The 17,329-nt window shown below is 51.1% G+C and overlaps 1 protein-coding gene across 3 annotated transcripts; it reads right to left on the reverse strand.

The window, feature by feature from the left end:
- Positions 1-1,244: 1,244 nt before the first annotated feature.
- Positions 1,245-16,167, reverse strand: apbb1.L (amyloid beta (A4) precursor protein-binding, family B, member 1 (Fe65) L homeolog). 3 transcript variants are annotated; one of them, XM_018245141.2, is made up of 15 exons: positions 15,941-16,167; positions 14,416-14,463; positions 12,372-13,018; positions 8,368-8,555; positions 8,192-8,274; positions 8,007-8,061; positions 7,809-7,934; positions 7,498-7,625; positions 5,817-5,822; positions 5,324-5,438; positions 5,009-5,093; positions 4,690-4,773; positions 3,750-3,862; positions 3,136-3,312; positions 1,245-2,883 (listed from the first exon to the last, which is right to left on the reverse strand). In XM_018245141.2, exons 3-15 carry the CDS (start codon positions 13,003-13,005, stop codon positions 2,719-2,721), a joined length of 1,959 nt encoding a protein of 652 aa, XP_018100630.1. In that variant the 5' UTR covers positions 13,006-13,018; positions 14,416-14,463; positions 15,941-16,167; the 3' UTR covers positions 1,245-2,718.
- Between the last annotated feature and the right edge of the window lie 1,162 nt (positions 16,168-17,329).

Below are 17,329 nucleotides of genomic sequence, written 5' to 3' on the forward strand. Positions count from 1 at the left end.
CACCTTCTCCCTTGGCTCAATGTCCTCGATTTCCTCAGAGGAAAAGACCATTTTTTGTGGTGTCAGAGAGCAAGGAGATTCTGCCGCTCTGATCTCTCGGAGAAGACCCGGTGTTCCAGAGGGGGTACCTGTAGGTGTTCCATAAGGGGTACCAGTGGGGGTACCAGCAGGGATAGCTGTGGGTAGGGTTTGACTGGGGGCCACTACCTTAGAGCACCCCATGACTCCCGTTCCTCCAGCTGCCTCCCCTCCCACTCGCCTTTCCAGATTGTGGCAGGGACTGAGCTACTGGGTCCCTCTTGAGTTGTTTCCTGGTGCCCTGCTGGCCCAGTCCCACCCTGGCTGTGTGTGTACCAGATGGGGTACTAGTGGGGGTGCCAGGACTCCCTGTAACGGGCAGATTTAGCTGGAGGGCCCCAGAGTTCAGCATCCTCATCACTGAACAGCTCATGGATTGCTCTACTCTTTAGTGACCCCTGTAATTCTCCTCCTGCCGCTTTAGCTCCATATACCAGAACCACTCGGCTGAATCAAAGGATTTAGTTACAGTTCCGGTGCCAAGAAAGTCCAGTTCCATCTGAATCGTGAGCAGCTTCTCAGTTAGGGCAGGAGGTTCTTTTTGCCCTGGGCCAGACTCTATGTCTTTGCTCATCTCTCTTGCTCTTCATTAGGGACTTGTAGCAACATCGGCCTTTATCTCCTGGTACTTCATCATTCCCTGGAATCCCGGGTCACTCACCTGCATCTCAAGGTTAAACCCATCATGGTCAGAAGACTCAGCTGGGGCCCCTCAGACACCCCTCCTTATACAGAAGCCCCCGAGGCCTAGAAGACATTGGTGAGGCCTGGGACTTCCGTGGATCAGTATCTGTAGATCCACCACTCACAGCAGGGCTAGAATTGCTCAGGGCTCCGTTCCACTGGGCAGAACAACATGTTCATGTGAGAACTAGAGGGCGGTTCCTGCTGAATTGCATTTAGTACAGAGGAATATTGACTGTTGTTATAGTTACACAGTATCTCCATGACAATTAGACAAGGTTAAATGATCTCAGGCATGGCTACAGAATGACACTGGCATAACACATTGGATCATTACAGGTCCCTTGTGGCTGGACCAATAGGAAACACTGGCCACGTCTGTATTGTGCCCATTCATTTTCTGCCAATAGGAGGAGCCGTGACCCCACCGGGCACATTCCTATTATTTCCCAGTGAAACAGACACACAGTGACAACTCAGGGTTCTTGTTATTACTTTATTGTAATTGGATGAAAAAAACACAAAGCTCGCCTGGGGCGGAGCTTAAAGACCAAGGAGGCGGGGGCCCATGTTGCTATGTAGTGTTTGTATATCTGCCCCATATTTTAGCCACACAAGACCTCCGCCATTAAGCTTGAGAGCCCCCACTGCTCAGACATGGGCCAAAGCTTGGTCATTTATGGCCAGGGATTGGGGAGTTGCATTAGGATGTACCAGACAGAGGCTGTCCATGGGATACAAGACTGGACACCCAGGAGCTTAAACACATCACCCACCTCTCTAACACATTATAGACATGCACCCTCACCCACATAACATACAAGCCAAGGGCACAGACTGTACCTCCATGTAGGGCTGAAGTGGGTACCCTCTCACACAAACTGAGGGCACTTTGGTGTTCCAAGCCCAAGAGCCTCCTCAGAATGACTAGGATGGTGAGATAGTCTCAGCTAAGCCAGATGGAGGCCATGCCCTTCCCATAATGAGTAGGTCATGTACAGTAGCAGTGTCCCTCCACCCTACTCATTCCTATCTGGGACTATCCCTCCACTCTAGTCATTAAGGATAGGCCACGTCCTCTGATCTGTCTTAGCTGAGACTGACTGTCCATCCAGCCTAGTCATCCTGAGGTGGACCTGTTTCTTCTAGTCATCCTGAGGTGGACCTGTTTCTTCTAGTCATTCTGATGTGGACCTGTTCTTCTAGTCTGGTTTAGTTGGGCCCTCCACATAGGTCTACCTCAGGATAACTAGAAGAACAGGTCCACCTCAGGATGAAGAGAAGTACAGGTCCACCTCAGGATGAAGAGAAGGACAGGTCCACCTCAGGATGAAGAGAAGAACAGGTCCACCTCAGGATGAAGAGAAGGACAGGTCCACCTCAGGATGAGCAGAGTGAAGAGACAGCCTCAACTTAAACAGTCAGAGGTGGAGACATGGGATGACATACACTGACAGTCTGTATGGGGGTGGCTGGCTGGAGAGGGGTCTCAGAGTGAGGGCAGTGGGGTAAACAAGTGTGGTTCGTAGAGCTCCTGAATGGGGCAGGTAAGTGAAGCGGCTGGACATTAGTAGAGGTTTGATTAGATAGTTCATAAATAATAATAATATTAATAAGAGCTGGGAAGGCCCTGGGGGTACAGTAGTGGCACAGGTTACAAGGCAGAGATTAGCAGCATTCTCTAGTACTCAATGTGTTACTACATTAGGAGTGTCTATCACAATTACACAAACAACAACACAAACAACTGCAAGTAGACAACAACAACGCAGCCCACGGGTCAGTCCAGCATCACTAGTAATAGTCTCTGCCGCTTCCAGTTCTGGGAGGAGCCCCAAATCTTTACAGTGGGACAACAAGAGAGATTACATAGGGGAGCCCCCCATTAAGAAGAGCCCCCCATAAGGAAGAGACGTTGCAGGGAGGAGCCAGTTAGGGGGCGGAGTCTTGTCCAAGTCACGGCGTTTGCCCTCCGGGACGTTTTGTTTTGAAGGAGCCAAGTATGGACTGGACCCCCCGTCTGACACTGGAGCCCACCCTGCGAGCCACGGAGTCTGCGGGGGGAGTGGGGAGACACGAGGAGCCTTGGGGCCGACCATCCAGACACTTCTGGTACCTCAGCTGAACAGGAGAAATACGGGGGGAAGGGCAAGGATCAGTCACATGGTTCAGAGGATACAGATAAAGGGGGTCAGTGAGTGGCTGTTACACTGCTGCACCCCACTACTGGGCCTGGGACCCCCTGATTCCCTGTGATATAAACTGAATTAGGGGTGGGGGCTCATTATTTGGCACAAGTTGTGCTTTCGGTTCAGACCCTCTGATTTGGGGGGAGGGGGCACACAGAGTAATGGAGGGGCAATAGATTCTCACCATACAGGCAGCTTGAACGGCTTCAGAAAGGGGGGCCGCGTTGGGCTCACACCAAAACATGTGGCACATGAACAACCCCGGGGCCTCGGCCATGATGAAAGCAAATGTACGAACGTCCTTCCCGACCCCCATGAACGACAGGAATCTGACCCGACACTCACTCAGCGGCTCCTCCGTCTGTCAGGGACACACAATGGGGGGTTATAAAGAGTAACAATGGGGGGGCAGCGGGGCAAATAAACTATTAGCAGTAAAGGACACTTGGGGGGGGCAATACTGACACAGATAAAGGAAAAGAAGGAGTGACACAAAAAGGAGGGGGCGGAAGACAAAGAGCGACAGGGGAGGGGGCAAGAGAGCGACAGGTGAGGGGGCAATAGAGAGACAGGTGAGGGGGCAATAGAGAGACAGGTGAGGGGGCAATAGAGAGACAGGTGAGGGGGCAATAGAGAGACAGCTGAGGGGGCAATAGAGAGAGATGAGGGGGCAATAGAGAGAGATGAGGGGGCAATAGAGCGACAGGTGAGGGGGCAGTAGAGTTAACGGGGGGCACAATATGGGAATAAGTTAGAGGGGCAGTAAGAGGAGAGAAGGGCACACACAGGGGTCATTACCTGCTGCTGAATGATTGTGACAGTTGCAGACGCCACATTAACAGTGACAGGAATCCATTCGGCTTTACACCTACTCAGTGCAGTCTGCAGCGTGTTGTTAATGACCTCCATCCCTACATAACAACAACAACAACATGGTTCAGTATTTCACCCCCTCAACACTGGGTCCACATTCCTGCTCCTTCCAGAGCAACACAGCTAAACTGCCTGCCCTGCCGTAGCAACACAGCTAAACTGCCTGCCCTGCCGTAGCAACACAGCTAAACTGCCTGCCCTGCCGTAGCAACAAAGCTAAACTGCCTGCCCTGCCGTAGCAACACAGCTAAACTGCCTGCCCTGCCGTAGCAACACAGCTAAACTGCCTGCCCTGCCGTAGCAACACAGCTAAACTGCCTAACCTGCCGTAGCAACACAGCTAAACTGCCTGCCCTGCCGTAGCAACACAGCTAAACTGCCAGCCCTGCCGTAGCAACAAAGCTAAACTGCCTGCCGTGATGCAGAAACACAGCTAAACTGCCAGCCATTGTAAAATAGCTAAACTGGCTGCTGTGGCAACAAAAGTGGGGATGCGACCAATCCCTATAGTGACTAGATGTGGCAGAGTATTACATGTTCCCCTAAAAATATCACATTTAAACTTTCTTTAGTCACATGAAAGCTTAGACTTGGCCATCTGAACCCTAGGGAATTGGCCAAATTCTACACACAGCCAAAAAGGTCCAGGCTTTAGAGCTTCCCCAACAAAGAGGGAAACCGTGCTGCTGCTTCCATGGCAACATAGAATTGTCTGCCCTTTCCATAGCAACACAGAACATCCAAATTAAAATGAATTGGTAAAATGACAAGAAACAAGCCCAAAACTGCCAGATCCCACAACTGCTATTGGTCCCATTGTTTAATATGAAGCAGGAAGGTGTGTGTGCAAAGGCAAGAGACCTACCCACGGGCTTAGCAACTGCCACGTTGCCAAGGTAGAAGACTTGGAAGCGCTGAACTAAGTCGTTCTTTGGAGCCGGGAACTCGACTGCAGAGAGAAGAGAGGAATGAGATCAGTAACTGATATAAAATAAGAAATGGTCAGTAACTTGTTAGCTCTGAGCATTGTATTCCCACAAATAAGCCTTGAGCAGAAACAGACACGTGAGAAATAATCAGACTAGAATTGTCCCTGAAATGCAGCAGATTGTTATTGGCTGGAATTGGTGCCTCCCCCTGGGGCTGGACTAATTACACTCATGTCTGGGGGAGGGTGCCGTTACCTTGGAAAGGAATATCCACCAATCGGGAGTGATCCAGTAAGAGGCCGTTGATGAGGGGGCGAGTGCTGCGTCTCTCCGCCATGATCTGGAACATTAGGAAGGACCAATCAGGTGATGAGGAAAGGGAGCAGACTCCATGCAGAGCAGTGGCTATGGCTTCCCACTCACACTCACCTGAGAGCAGACTCCATGCAGAGCAGTGGCTTCCCACTCCCACTCACCTGAGAGCAGACTCCATGCAGAGCAGTGGCTTCCCACTCACACTCACCTGAGAGCAGACTCCATGCAGAGCAGTGGCTTCCCACTCACACTCACCTGAGAGCAGACTCCATGCAGAGCAGTGGCTATGGCTTTAGCAGGAGCCTCACAACGGAACACGTGACATTTCAGCAGTTGAGTCAGTTTGTCTCTGGCAACATAAGCAAAGTCCCTGGGAGAAAGACACGGGGGGAGAAGGGGCTCCATTAGGCACAAACATGATATAAAATAGTATTAATACTACACTTACATTATCCCCATTACGTCTGTGTTATTACAAATTACATACACAATACTACATTTCCCAGAATTCCTCTGCTACACTGCAGAACGTCATTTCCTGTGTGTGATGTACGCGAGTGAGTGTGAGCTCTGTGTCTGAAGCTGCAAGTTCCTGCATTAAACGTTCATAGACTGTGTGGAACTGCACCCCTCTGTGCCACTATCTGATCCCACCACATCACCCACTCAGACTGAGAGAAGCCTGGACTGAGTATAAGGACTTACTGTGACACCACCTTAGTGAGAATGAGGAGAAAAAACCACTTACCTTTCCCTGCATCCCAGGCAGCAAGTGAGGAAGAGGAGGAAGAGTCACAAACAGGCAGAACATGGGGTGCAATTGAGAAACAGAAAGGAGGCTCATGGGCAGGAGGAGATTAATATAGAGTAACAGGGAGGAGTAACAGGGAGGAGTAACAAAGAGGAGTAACAGGGAGGAGTAACAGGGAGGAGTAACAGGGAGGAGTAACAGGGAGGAGTAACAAAGAGGAGTAACAAAGAGGAGTAACAAAGAGGAGTAACAAAGAGGAGTAACAGGGAGGAGTAACGAGTGCTAGAGAAAAACAGTTCCTAGATAAATCCCACACTAGATAAAGCTTTTTATTGGGTGACAGGCACAGGGCTAGCCGATATGATCAGTGACTACTGGGTGACACTGGCCACATACAAAGGCAAATCCATTTCTTTTCAAGCGATTAGGAAACGTGTGAGACTTTATTGCAGAGATTCTACATCTATTCACTCGCCAACCCCCCCCCCAGTATTCACTCGCCAACCCCCCCCCCAGTATCCACTCACCAACCCCCTGACCCGCGTTCCATTCGCCGACCAACTCCCTGCCCCCCCCCCCGTATCCACTGCAGACGCCTCTGGGTTCCCTGGGAATTACCTGGTTCAGCAGTCAAAGGGTTAAATATATGGAAACCGGACGCTATTAAAACTTTAAGAAAAACTATTCCCCTGAACAACACGGGTCTCTATAAAAAAAAAAAATTGTATAAAAACCTTCTTTATGCAAATAAACCATTTTCATGAAAATATCCATATTTAGTAGTATGTGCCATTTGGAGTCCTAAATAGAAAACTGCCATTTTACCGACTAAGGGACCCGGTGCAGACAAACAGATAAGGGCACACATACATGCTAGGCCACATCGTAAGCCAATGAATGGACAGAGTTGTGTATTTCTGGGCAGATGATTGAGGCCCGCCCCCCCCCTCCCCAGCATGCATTGGTGCCTCAACGTAATGTAATATTTACTGATCACTACGTTCAACTTTAATAATATGCCACTTAATGTGACAGAAACTGTGGCTTAAGTATTTGTTTTCTTTTAAGTAACAGAAAATGTAAGTCTAATACACAGAGCTGGGGGAAATGGAGTGACACTTGCCCTTTAAATGAAGTGTGAGCAGTGTGTGTAAAGGTCTACCAATCACAGCCTGACACACACACAGTGTGATACCAAGGAAGGGAATGTTGTTAATTGTTCTGCTCACAGGCCTTAAATGAGAGTAAAGTAAAAACCAAACTTCTTCACAAAACCACAGTCACTGTCTGTTCCGACTGCAGTAGAAAAAGAGCAGCAAATTGCAACAAGTCTGTAGCTGAGGGCAGTAGGGTCCGTATAGAAGTGCAGTTCTGAGCCGTGAGGTGCACAACATCTCTAATATGGAGAATATCTGACCCACCCCCCTAACAGTGACAGATCAAAGAGCACAGGACTAGTAGCCGGGCAACCTGTGTCTGTAAGTGGCTATGGGCAGAGCAAGCTGTAGGGTGAAGCGATTGATAGAAATAAAGGAACCCTAATAATACTCAATAGGGGAAACATGGCCCAATATAAACCCCAGCAGTAACAATGCACCCCTTCTGTGTGCCCCAAATATTGGCAAACTGGGCACCTGTATTGTACAGAGATAGTGGGGTTCTGCCCTCAACTCCTCACCTGCCGTCATCTCTCCCAACGCCCCAAACTCGGATACTGACGATTGGCTGAGAGTGGAGCAGAGTCTGTTCTGAAGCGTCCAATAGCTTCAGAGAATCCTGATCCAACACCAGAAGCATCTCCTTCATCTGCACAGACACCAATATACAGACAGGAAGAGGAGGAGTCAATATACAGACAGGAAGAGGAGGAGTCAATATACAGACAGGAGGAGTCAATATACAGACAGGAAGAGGAGGAGTCAATATACAGACAGGAGGAGTAATAGACAGGGGGAGGAGGAGTCAATATACAGACAGGGCGGGGCATACCTGGGCATGGGAGGAGCTGTGCAGAGACAACTGGCGGATACAGCCATTCACAGCAACGCTACTTCTTCCAGGAGCCAAATCCTCTTCTGTCATCTCCACCCAGCCGAGACAGTGCACAGGGAATGTCTAGAAGAGAGAGTCGCTAAGTACCGGGGAGCACTCGCTCTCACAGAGAGAACTCAATAGCCTCACACTCACCTGGGCCCCAGAACATGTCTCAGGCTGGGAATCCTCTCCCCCCTCTGTGGGTGTGCTGAAACACAAAGCATTGTGGGATATGACACACATTTGCCTCCTCCTGTGCCCCTCCCACTGCAGGGTGGTACCATTACACTGACATGAGCAGACATTGGTTGGGCTGGGGAGAGGGGGGAGGGACTCACCTTACGCTGGACAACTGCTCCATGCCACTGGTCCCCTCCCCCTCACACTGGCCAATAGCCAGCAGCTCCTCCGAGTAACTCTCCTACAGGAACATAAAGACATAGAGTGTCAGGGAATGGGCGAGCCAAACAGAAATCTGTAGGTAGTGAGAAATTAATATAAAACTATAAGGTACCTCCTCAGTAGGTGTGTGTTCATCAGAGAAGGGGTACAACCTGTGCTCCCCATTACACAGCTCAGAAGGGGGTTCCCATTGAGTGGTACCAGTGGGGATGTGCCAGTAGTATGTTCCTGACGTGTCCTGCACCCTCATCCACCCTGAGGGCAAATCTGTGTCCAGAGAATTCCGAGTCCAGAAACCGTCTGTTACAGAGAGAGAAGGGAAACCATTGGTCCGAGAGAGAGAGAGAGAGAGAGAGAGAGAGAGAGAGAGAGAGAGAGAGAGAGAGAGAGAGAGAGAGAGAGAGAGAGAGAGAGAGAGAGAGAGAGAGAGAGAGAGAGAGAAGAGAGAGAGAGAGAAGAGAGAGAGAGAGAGAGAGAGAGAGAGAGAGAGAGAAAGAAATGGGAACCCGTTGGCGAGAGAGAGAGAGAGAGAAGGGAAACCGTTGGCGAGAGAGAGAGAAAGGGAACCGTTGGCGAGAGAAGAGAGAAGGGAAACCGTTGACGAGAGAGAGAGAAGAAGGAAACCGTTGGCGAGAGAGAGAGAGAGAGAGAGAGAGAGAAAACGTTGCGAGAGAGAGAGAAGAGAAAGAGAGAGAGAGAAGGAAAAACCGTTGGCGAAGAGAGAGAGGAGAGAGAGAGAGAGAAGGGAAACCGTGGCGAGAGAGAGAGAAGGGAAACCGTTGGCGAGAGAGAGAGAAGGGAAACCGTTGGCGAGAGAGAGAGAGAGAAAGGGAACGTTGGCGAGAAGAGAGAAGGCGAAAACCGTGGCGAGAGAGAGAGAGAGAGAGAGAAGAGAAGCGGGAAACCAGTTGGCGAGGGAAGAAGAGAGAGAGAGAGAGAGAGAAGGGAAACCGTTGAGCGGAGAGAGAGAGAGAGAGAGAGAGAGAGAGAGAGAGAGAAAAACCGTTGGCGAGAAGAGAGGAGAGAGAGAGAGAGAGAGAGAGAGAGAGAAGGGAAACCGTTGCGGAAAGAGAGAGAGAGAGAGAGAGAGAGAGAGGAGAGAGAGAAGGGAACCGTTATGGCGAGAGAGAGAGAGAGAGAGAAGGGAAACCGTTGGCGAGAGAGAGAGAGAGAGAAGGGAAACCGTTGGCGAGAGAGAGAGAGAGAGAGAAGGGAAACCGTTGGCGAGAGAGAGAGAGAGAGAGAGGAAGGGAAACCGTTGGCGAGAAGAGAGAGAGAGAGAGAAAGGGAAACCGGTTGCGAGAGAGAGAGAGAGAGAGAAGGGAAACCGTTTGCGAGAGAGAGAGAGAGAGAGAGAAGGGAAACCGTTGGCGAAGAGAGAGAGAGAGAGAGAGAAGCGGAAACCGTTGGCGAAGAGAGAGAGAGAGAGAGGGAAAACCGTTGGCCGAGAGAAGAGAGAGAGAGAAGGGAAACCGTCGAGAGAGAGAGAGAGAGAGAAGGAAACCTGTTGGCGGAGAGAGAGAGAGAGAGAGAAGGGAAACCGTTGGCGAGAGAGAGAGAGAGAGGAAACCGTTGGCGAGAGAAAGGGAAACCGTTGTTGGCGAGAGAGAGAGAGAGAAACCGTTGGCGAGAGAGGGAAACCGTTGGCGAGAGAGGGAAACCGTTGGCGAGAGAGGGAAACCGTTGGCGAGAGAGGGAAACCGTTGGCGAGAGAGGGAAACCGTTGGCGAGAGAGAAAGACAGGGAAACCGTTGGCGAGAGGGAAGAGAGGGAAACGTTGGCGAGAGAGACAGTGGGGAAACCGTTGGCAGAGAGACAGGGGGAACCGTTGGAGAGACAGGGGAAACCGTTGGCGAGAGAGACGTTGGAAGAGAAGGGGAAACCGTTGGCGAGAGAGACAGGGGAAACCGTTGGCGAGAGAGACAGGGGAAACCGTTGGCGAGAGAGACAGGGGAAACCGTTGGCGAGAGAGACAGGGGAAACCGTTGGCCGAGAGAGACAGGGGAAACCGTTGGCGAGAGAGACAGGGGAAACCGTTGGCGAGAGAGACAGGGGAAACCGTTGGCAGAGAGAGACAGGGGAACGTTGCGAGAGAGACAGGGGAAACCGTTGGCGAGAGAGACAGGGGAAACCGTTGGCGAGAGAGACAGGGGAAACCGTTGGCGAGAGAGACAGGGGAAACCGTTGGCGAGAGAGACAGGGGAAACCGTTGGCGAGAGAGACAGGGGAAACCGTTGGCGAGAGAGAACAGGGGAAACCGTTGGCGAGAGAGACAGGGGAAACCGTTGGGCGAGAGAGACAGGGGAAAACCGTTGGCGAGAGAGACAGGGAAACCGTTGGCGAGAGAGACAGGGGGAAACCGTTGGCGAGAGAGACAGGGGAGACCGTTGGCGAGAGAGACAGGGGAGACCGTTGGCGAGAAGAGACAGGGGAGACCGTTGGCGAGAGAGACAGGGGAGACCGTTGGCGGAGAGACAGGGGAGACCCGAGGAGGGAAACCGTTGGCGAGAGAGACAGGGGAAACCGTTGGCGAGAGAGACAGGGGAGACCGTTGGCGAGAGAGACAGGGGAGACCGTTGGCGAGAGAGACAGGGGAGACCGTTGGCGAGAGAGACAGGGGAGACCGTTGGCGAGAGAGACAGGGGAGACCGTTAGACCGTTGGCGAGAGAGACAGGGGAGACCGTTGGCGAGAGAGACAGGGGAAACCGTTGGCGAGAGAGACAGGGGAAACCGTTGGCGAGAGAGACAGGGGAAACCGTTGGCGAGAGAGACAGGGGAACCGTTGGCGAGAGAGACAGGGGAAACCGTTGGCGAGAGAGACAGGGGAAACCGTTGGCGAGAGAGACAGGGGAAACCGTTGGGAAGAGACAGGGGAAACCGTTGGCTGAGAGAGGACAGGGGAAACCGTTGGCGAGGAGACAGGGGAAACCGTTGGCGAGAGAGACAGGGGAAACCGTTGGCGAGAGAGACAGGGGAAACCGTTGGCGAGAGAGACAGGGGAAACCGTTGGCGAGAGAACAGGGGAAAACCGTTGGCGAGAGAGACAGGGGAACCGTTGGCGAGAGAGACAGGGGAAACCGTTGGCGAGAGAGACAGGGGAAACCGTTGGCGAGAGAGACAGGGGAAACCGTTGGCCGAGAGAGACAGGGGAAACCGTTGGCGAGAGAGACAGGGGAAACCGTTGGCGAGAGAGACAGGGGAAACCGTTGGCGGAGAGAGACAGGGGAAACCGTTGGCGAGAGAGACAGGGGAAACCGTTGGCGAGAGAGACAGGGGAAACCGTTGGCGAGAGAGACAGGGGAAACCGTTGGCGAGAGAGACAGGGGAAACCGTTGGCGAGAGAGACAGGGGAAACCGTTGGCGAGAGAGACAGGGGGAAACCGTTGGCGAGAGAAGACAGGGGAGACCGTTGGCGAGAGAGACAGGGGAGACCGTTGGCGAGAGAGACAGGGGAAACCGTTGGCGAGAGAGACAGGGGAAACCGTTGGCGAGAGAGACAGGGGAAACCGTTGGCGAGAGAGACAGGGGAGACCGTTGGCGAGAGAGACAGGGGAGACCGTTGGCGAGAGAGACAGGGGAAACCGTTGGCGAGAGAGACAGGGGAAACCGTTGGCGAGAGAGACAGGGGAAACCGTTGGCGAGAGAGACAGGGGAAACCGTTGGCGAGAGAGACAGGGGAAACCGTTGGCGAGAGAGACAGGGGAAACCGTTGGCGAGAGAGACAGGGGAGACCGTTGGCGAGAGAGACAGGGGAAACCGTTGGCGAGAGAGACAGGGGAAACCATTGGTGAGAGACAGGGGAAACCGTTGGCCCGCATCATTAGACACATTATTACAACATTACACACACACATTATTACACACATTATTACACACACACACACACATTATTACACACACACATAATTACACACACACACACACACACATTATTACACACACACACATTATTACACACACACACACACATTATTACACACACACACATTATTACACACACACACACATTATTACACACACACACACATTATTTCACACATACACATTATTACACACACACACATTATTACACACACACACATTATTACACACACACATTATTACACACACACTACCTGAGTCATCGGGGGAGCTGTAGGAGGGGCTTCCTTGGGATAAAGTTGCCCAGCTGGAATCCTCGTCGCTGCCCCCATTATTTCTCATGCCAAACAATAAACTGGCACTGCGCCCCCCATCCCGCGTCTCTTTCCCGCTCTCCTGTATCTGGAGATCCAACAAATCAGAGCTCGGCTCAGAGGTTTCTGTGGTGAAGGGGTCGGTGAGCTCACTCTTAGCCGGGGTAACATCATCCTCCTCATCTCCATTGGGGGGCTGAATGAGGAGGGGGGTGCTGTGCAGGCTGCTCAGGTTGGCGCAGTTTAGGGCACATATCTCATGGTGTTTGGCCTCCTTGCTCTGGTTGTCATTGGCCCAGTCACAATTGTCAGTATTTGGGTTACAGTTCTGATCCTCCTTCATGTTCTCTGCAGCCTTGCGCAGCTGGTTCTGCCCCTCCTTGTACCATTTGGGCTTAGTTTGCTCTGACGGAGCTCCGCCCACCACTTCTGCCCGGACCAACCCCATGTTGCTGTGCACGTCCCCCTGGGGGTAGATCTGGAGGCTCTTGGGGGGCAGGAGATCGTTGTGGGAAGAAATGAGGCCGAGACTCAAAGGAGCCACTGGGGTCTTCTCACTTATTGTTTCTGACATGGTCTCTGTGGGGCTGAGAGAGGTGATAGAGAGGGGGTGAGTGAATGAGGAGTTAGAGAGTAAGCGAGGAGTGAGAGAGGGGGTGAGAGAGGAGGAGAGGAGTAAGAGAGGAGGTGAGAGTGTGTGAGAGTAAGAGAGGAGTGAGAGAGTAAGAGAGGAGTGAGAGAGGGGGTGAGAGTCAGAGAGGAGAGATAAAGAGGAGTGAGAGAGGGGGTGAGAGAGGGTTGACAAGGCTTGCAGGACCTTCTATGCCATCAGAAGACCCCTGTACCACCTTAAAAACCAGTGAGAGTCTGGCTTAGAATCTTCCAGTCTCATCACTCCAATCCTCCTCTATGGAAGTGAAGTGTGAGCTCCTGTCACTTACCCAGACCAATCCAAATGGGATTCTAGTCCAACAGAAATATTCCACCTGGAAATCTGTAAGTACCTTCTCCAGGTCCCCCGGAGCTCCTCAAACTCTGCCTGTCGGCCTGAGCTGGGCACATTTGCCCTAATGTTTGTCATACACAAGAGGGCCTCTCATACTGGCCACATCTACATAACAGTAGCCCCATGAGCCACCACCATAAAGCCTGGCTGAACCACTAGACCCAGGGCAAACCATGCGCCCTGAAACAACAACTGCTCAGCACCCTGAAACAACAACTCATCAGCACCCTGAAACAACTGCTCAGCACCCTGAAACAACTGCTCAGCACGCTGCCCACCCAACACTCCCACCAACTGACAAAAGGCCAAATAACACAAACAATAAACACAAAGAGCAATACGTCTGTGACTGGAGGAAGGAAATATCAAATTGCCAGAAACTTTGTATCGACCAATCACTGGGGAGAGAGAACAGACTGGCCCCATATGTGGAAAGAAGAAGATTTAGGATTAACCGCACACCAGCCTTCCTGATATAATCACCCGGTGCACAACCATAGAGGCATCGGCCACCTCACAGAATCATAGAAAAGAATTTCGCCGGCACACAGGATTTTAGGCTGCAATTTATTAATGCAGTGCAGGTGCATATCCATATGTGGAAAGGCTACAGAAGCCCAAAGACAGACAGACAGTGAGTATGTACAGACTGAGTGGCCACAACTTGGAGACAGAACTGGGACAGACAGACCTACAGACCCACAGAGAACAGACTGTGCCAGCGATGTGACCAGGAGGCAGTGGAGCCCCAAATACTCAGCACTGAGGGACCCCCACTTCCACAGATTCCCCCCTCACATCCATAAAAGAGGAAACTCCACTTCCTACTGGGAGAAGAGACACTGACAGTAACAATAGCTGCACAATATGTAAGAGACTGTCATAGACTGAGAGAGACCCCACATCTCTGTCCAACCAATCAGACGGTACCTGAGGACTGTGCCCCAATAACATGCAGGAGAATAAGTGTGACATTACCTGGACACCACACAAGCGGCTGCTCATTCTCTGCTCATACACCGACCCCTGAAACAACACAAGGACGTCAGCATGAGGTGAATAGAGATAATGAGGGGGCGTGGCTATGCACAAGGTCTCCTGGGACTAAACCTTAAAGCCACACCCCCAGTGCATTTCTATTTATAAGTCTCCCCAAATATAAAATACATTTATATATAGTGTATCCTGTACCCAGTGTCAGGGGGGGATTATGGGATCATCACTGGGTTCCATTGTGTCTGTAGGGAGGGTGTAAGGGGGAGGGGCTCCATGGGGAGGGGCTTGGGTTCTATGGGTGTAGTTATAGGAGGCAAGTGGATTGGGCCAAGAAGACACAGGAGTGCAGCAGGTAACACTGGGGCAGGAGCTGATGGGAAACATTTGTCTCTAATAAACATTGACCCTCAGTACAGCTCTGAGTCTCTACTCACCTACCTACCTACCTACCTACTCACCTACCTACCTACCTAATCACCTACCTACCTACTCACCTACCTACTCACCTACCTACCTACTCACCTAACTACCTACTCACCTACCTACCTACCTACTCACCTACCTACCTACTCACCTACCTACCTACTCACCTACCTACCTACTCACCTACCTACCTACCTACTCACCTACCTACCTACTCACCTACCTACCTACCTACTCACCTACCTACCTACTCACCTACCTACCTACTCACCTACCTACCTACTCACCTACCTACCTACCTACTCACCTAACTACCTACTCACCTACCTACCTACCTACTCACCTACCTACCTACCTACCTACTCACCTACCTACCTACCTACTCACCTACCTACCTACTCACCTACCTACCTACTCACCTACCTACCTACTCACCTACCTAACTACCTACTCACCTACCTACCTACCTACTCACCTACCTACCTACTCACCTACCTACCTACTCACCTACCTACCTACTCACCTACCTACCTACCTACTCACCTAACTACCTACTCACCTACCTACCTACCTACTCACCTACCTACCTACTCACCTACCTACCTACTCACCTACCTACCTACTCACCTACCTACCTACTCACCTAACTACCTACTCACCTAACTACCTAACTACCTACTCACCTACCTACTCACCTACCTACCTACCTACTCACCTACCTACCTACTCACCTACCTACCTACCTACATACTAATGGCTCCCTATAGTCACAGGGGAGGGGCATAGTCAGCTATAGGGGCGTGGCAGATGATTGGGGTTCCTGTGGGCGGAGCCGGGTATTTGGGGTGTAGGAGAATTAGAGAAGTGTGGGGAGCAGGAGCTGAAGGAGTAACCGGCACAACTATAAAGACTATAGGGCGGTATAAGGATCAGTATAAGGGGCGGTATAAGGAGCGGTGCAGCAAGTCAATGGCGGCTGTAACATGGACCCTTCCTACCTGGGAAGCCCAACCTTCAGGATGAAGCGGTCCGGGCCCAACAGATCCCTGTGTAACAAACACCTCCACAAGGAAATTTTCCTTACCCGCCACTTCCGCCTTCCCTGATCCCGTTATTTGCCAACCCCGCCCGGAACCGCCACGTTTCCGCCCTGCTTTGACGTACTTCCGCTTAGCCCAACCCCGCCGCCATCTTAGCTGGGGCAATTGCCTGCGTTTTAACCTCCTAATGGCGGGGAGAGCTCAACTCCAGTGACGCGGCAGATAATGAGTCTGTGTAACCCCTGAGTCTCTCATTAAATCCGTTTGTATCCAATGTCCCACGGGGCTGCCCTTGTGTTATGTGCGGAGCCGCCATTACAAGTTGGGCCCAAGCTCCGCCCCAGAGTAAATACGTCACACAGACACCGCCCAACATTGTGGCAATAATAAGAGGGACAGGGTGAAATGTTTGGCCACGCCCCTTGTTGTGGCCACACCCCCTAATTACCATCTTCATTTTACACAATTTGGCAGGTTATGAAAGTTTGAACATATTTCTGTTTATTTCCAGTTATTAAAGTTTTGCTAATGAAGGTGAATTGCCCTTTGCTGATCTCACAATTGTTACAGAAGCGTCTTATCTGCAGCTCTGGCTGTTCTGGGCTCTCTGCCAAAGCCAATTAAGTGAGAGACTTTGTTTCTTTTTCTGGATGTTCAGTGCAGAGAAATCAGGACTTTCCAGTACAAACGAGGGACTGTCTCAGTGAAAACGGGACAGTTGGGAGAAATGAGATAACAGGTAAAAATAGTAACCCCCCCCCCCACAAATAAGTTATAAAAAGACATTGAGGATCAGGTGGAGTTGTCTCACCTTTTAAAAAACGACTTGCTGGCCGGTGGGGGGTGAACTAAAAGGGGCGTGTCAGTGGCACAAAAGGGTGTGGTTATGATGTAGAGGGGGCGGGGCACTGCACACAGCAGGTTATGGGACGATCCTTAAAGAAATAAAGATAAATGTCGTGTAGATTGGGGGAGGTCCAAGGGCTAATCTTAAAGGAGAAACAAACCCTTATTAAAAAAAACCCTACCCCCCTACCCTACATAGACCTCCTCCCCCCCCCCGGGCAAATGCCCCTAAATCTTTACTTACCCCTTGTGCACATTCAGGGATCAGAGTTAATGGGCACATTCTCTTCAGTCTTCATCCGGAACTTCTGTATCGGCACATGAGCACGTGCAGCGAGAAGAAGAAGAAACAATAAATAAACGTTGGTGTCAGGGGCCTATAGAGAATGAAATAAACGGTGTCAGGGGCCTATAGGGAATTAAATAAACATTAGTGTCAGGGGCCTATAGAGAATGAAATAAACGTTGGTGTCAGGGGCCTATAGAGAATTAAATAAACGTTGGTGTCAGGGGCCTATAGAGAATGAAATAAACATTAATGTCAGGGGCCTATAGAGAATGAAATAAATGTTGGTGTCAGGGGTCTA

This window comes from Xenopus laevis, chromosome 2L (assembly GCF_017654675.1).
Source record: "Xenopus laevis strain J_2021 chromosome 2L, Xenopus_laevis_v10.1, whole genome shotgun sequence".
NCBI lineage: Eukaryota > Metazoa > Chordata > Amphibia > Anura > Pipidae > Xenopus > Xenopus laevis.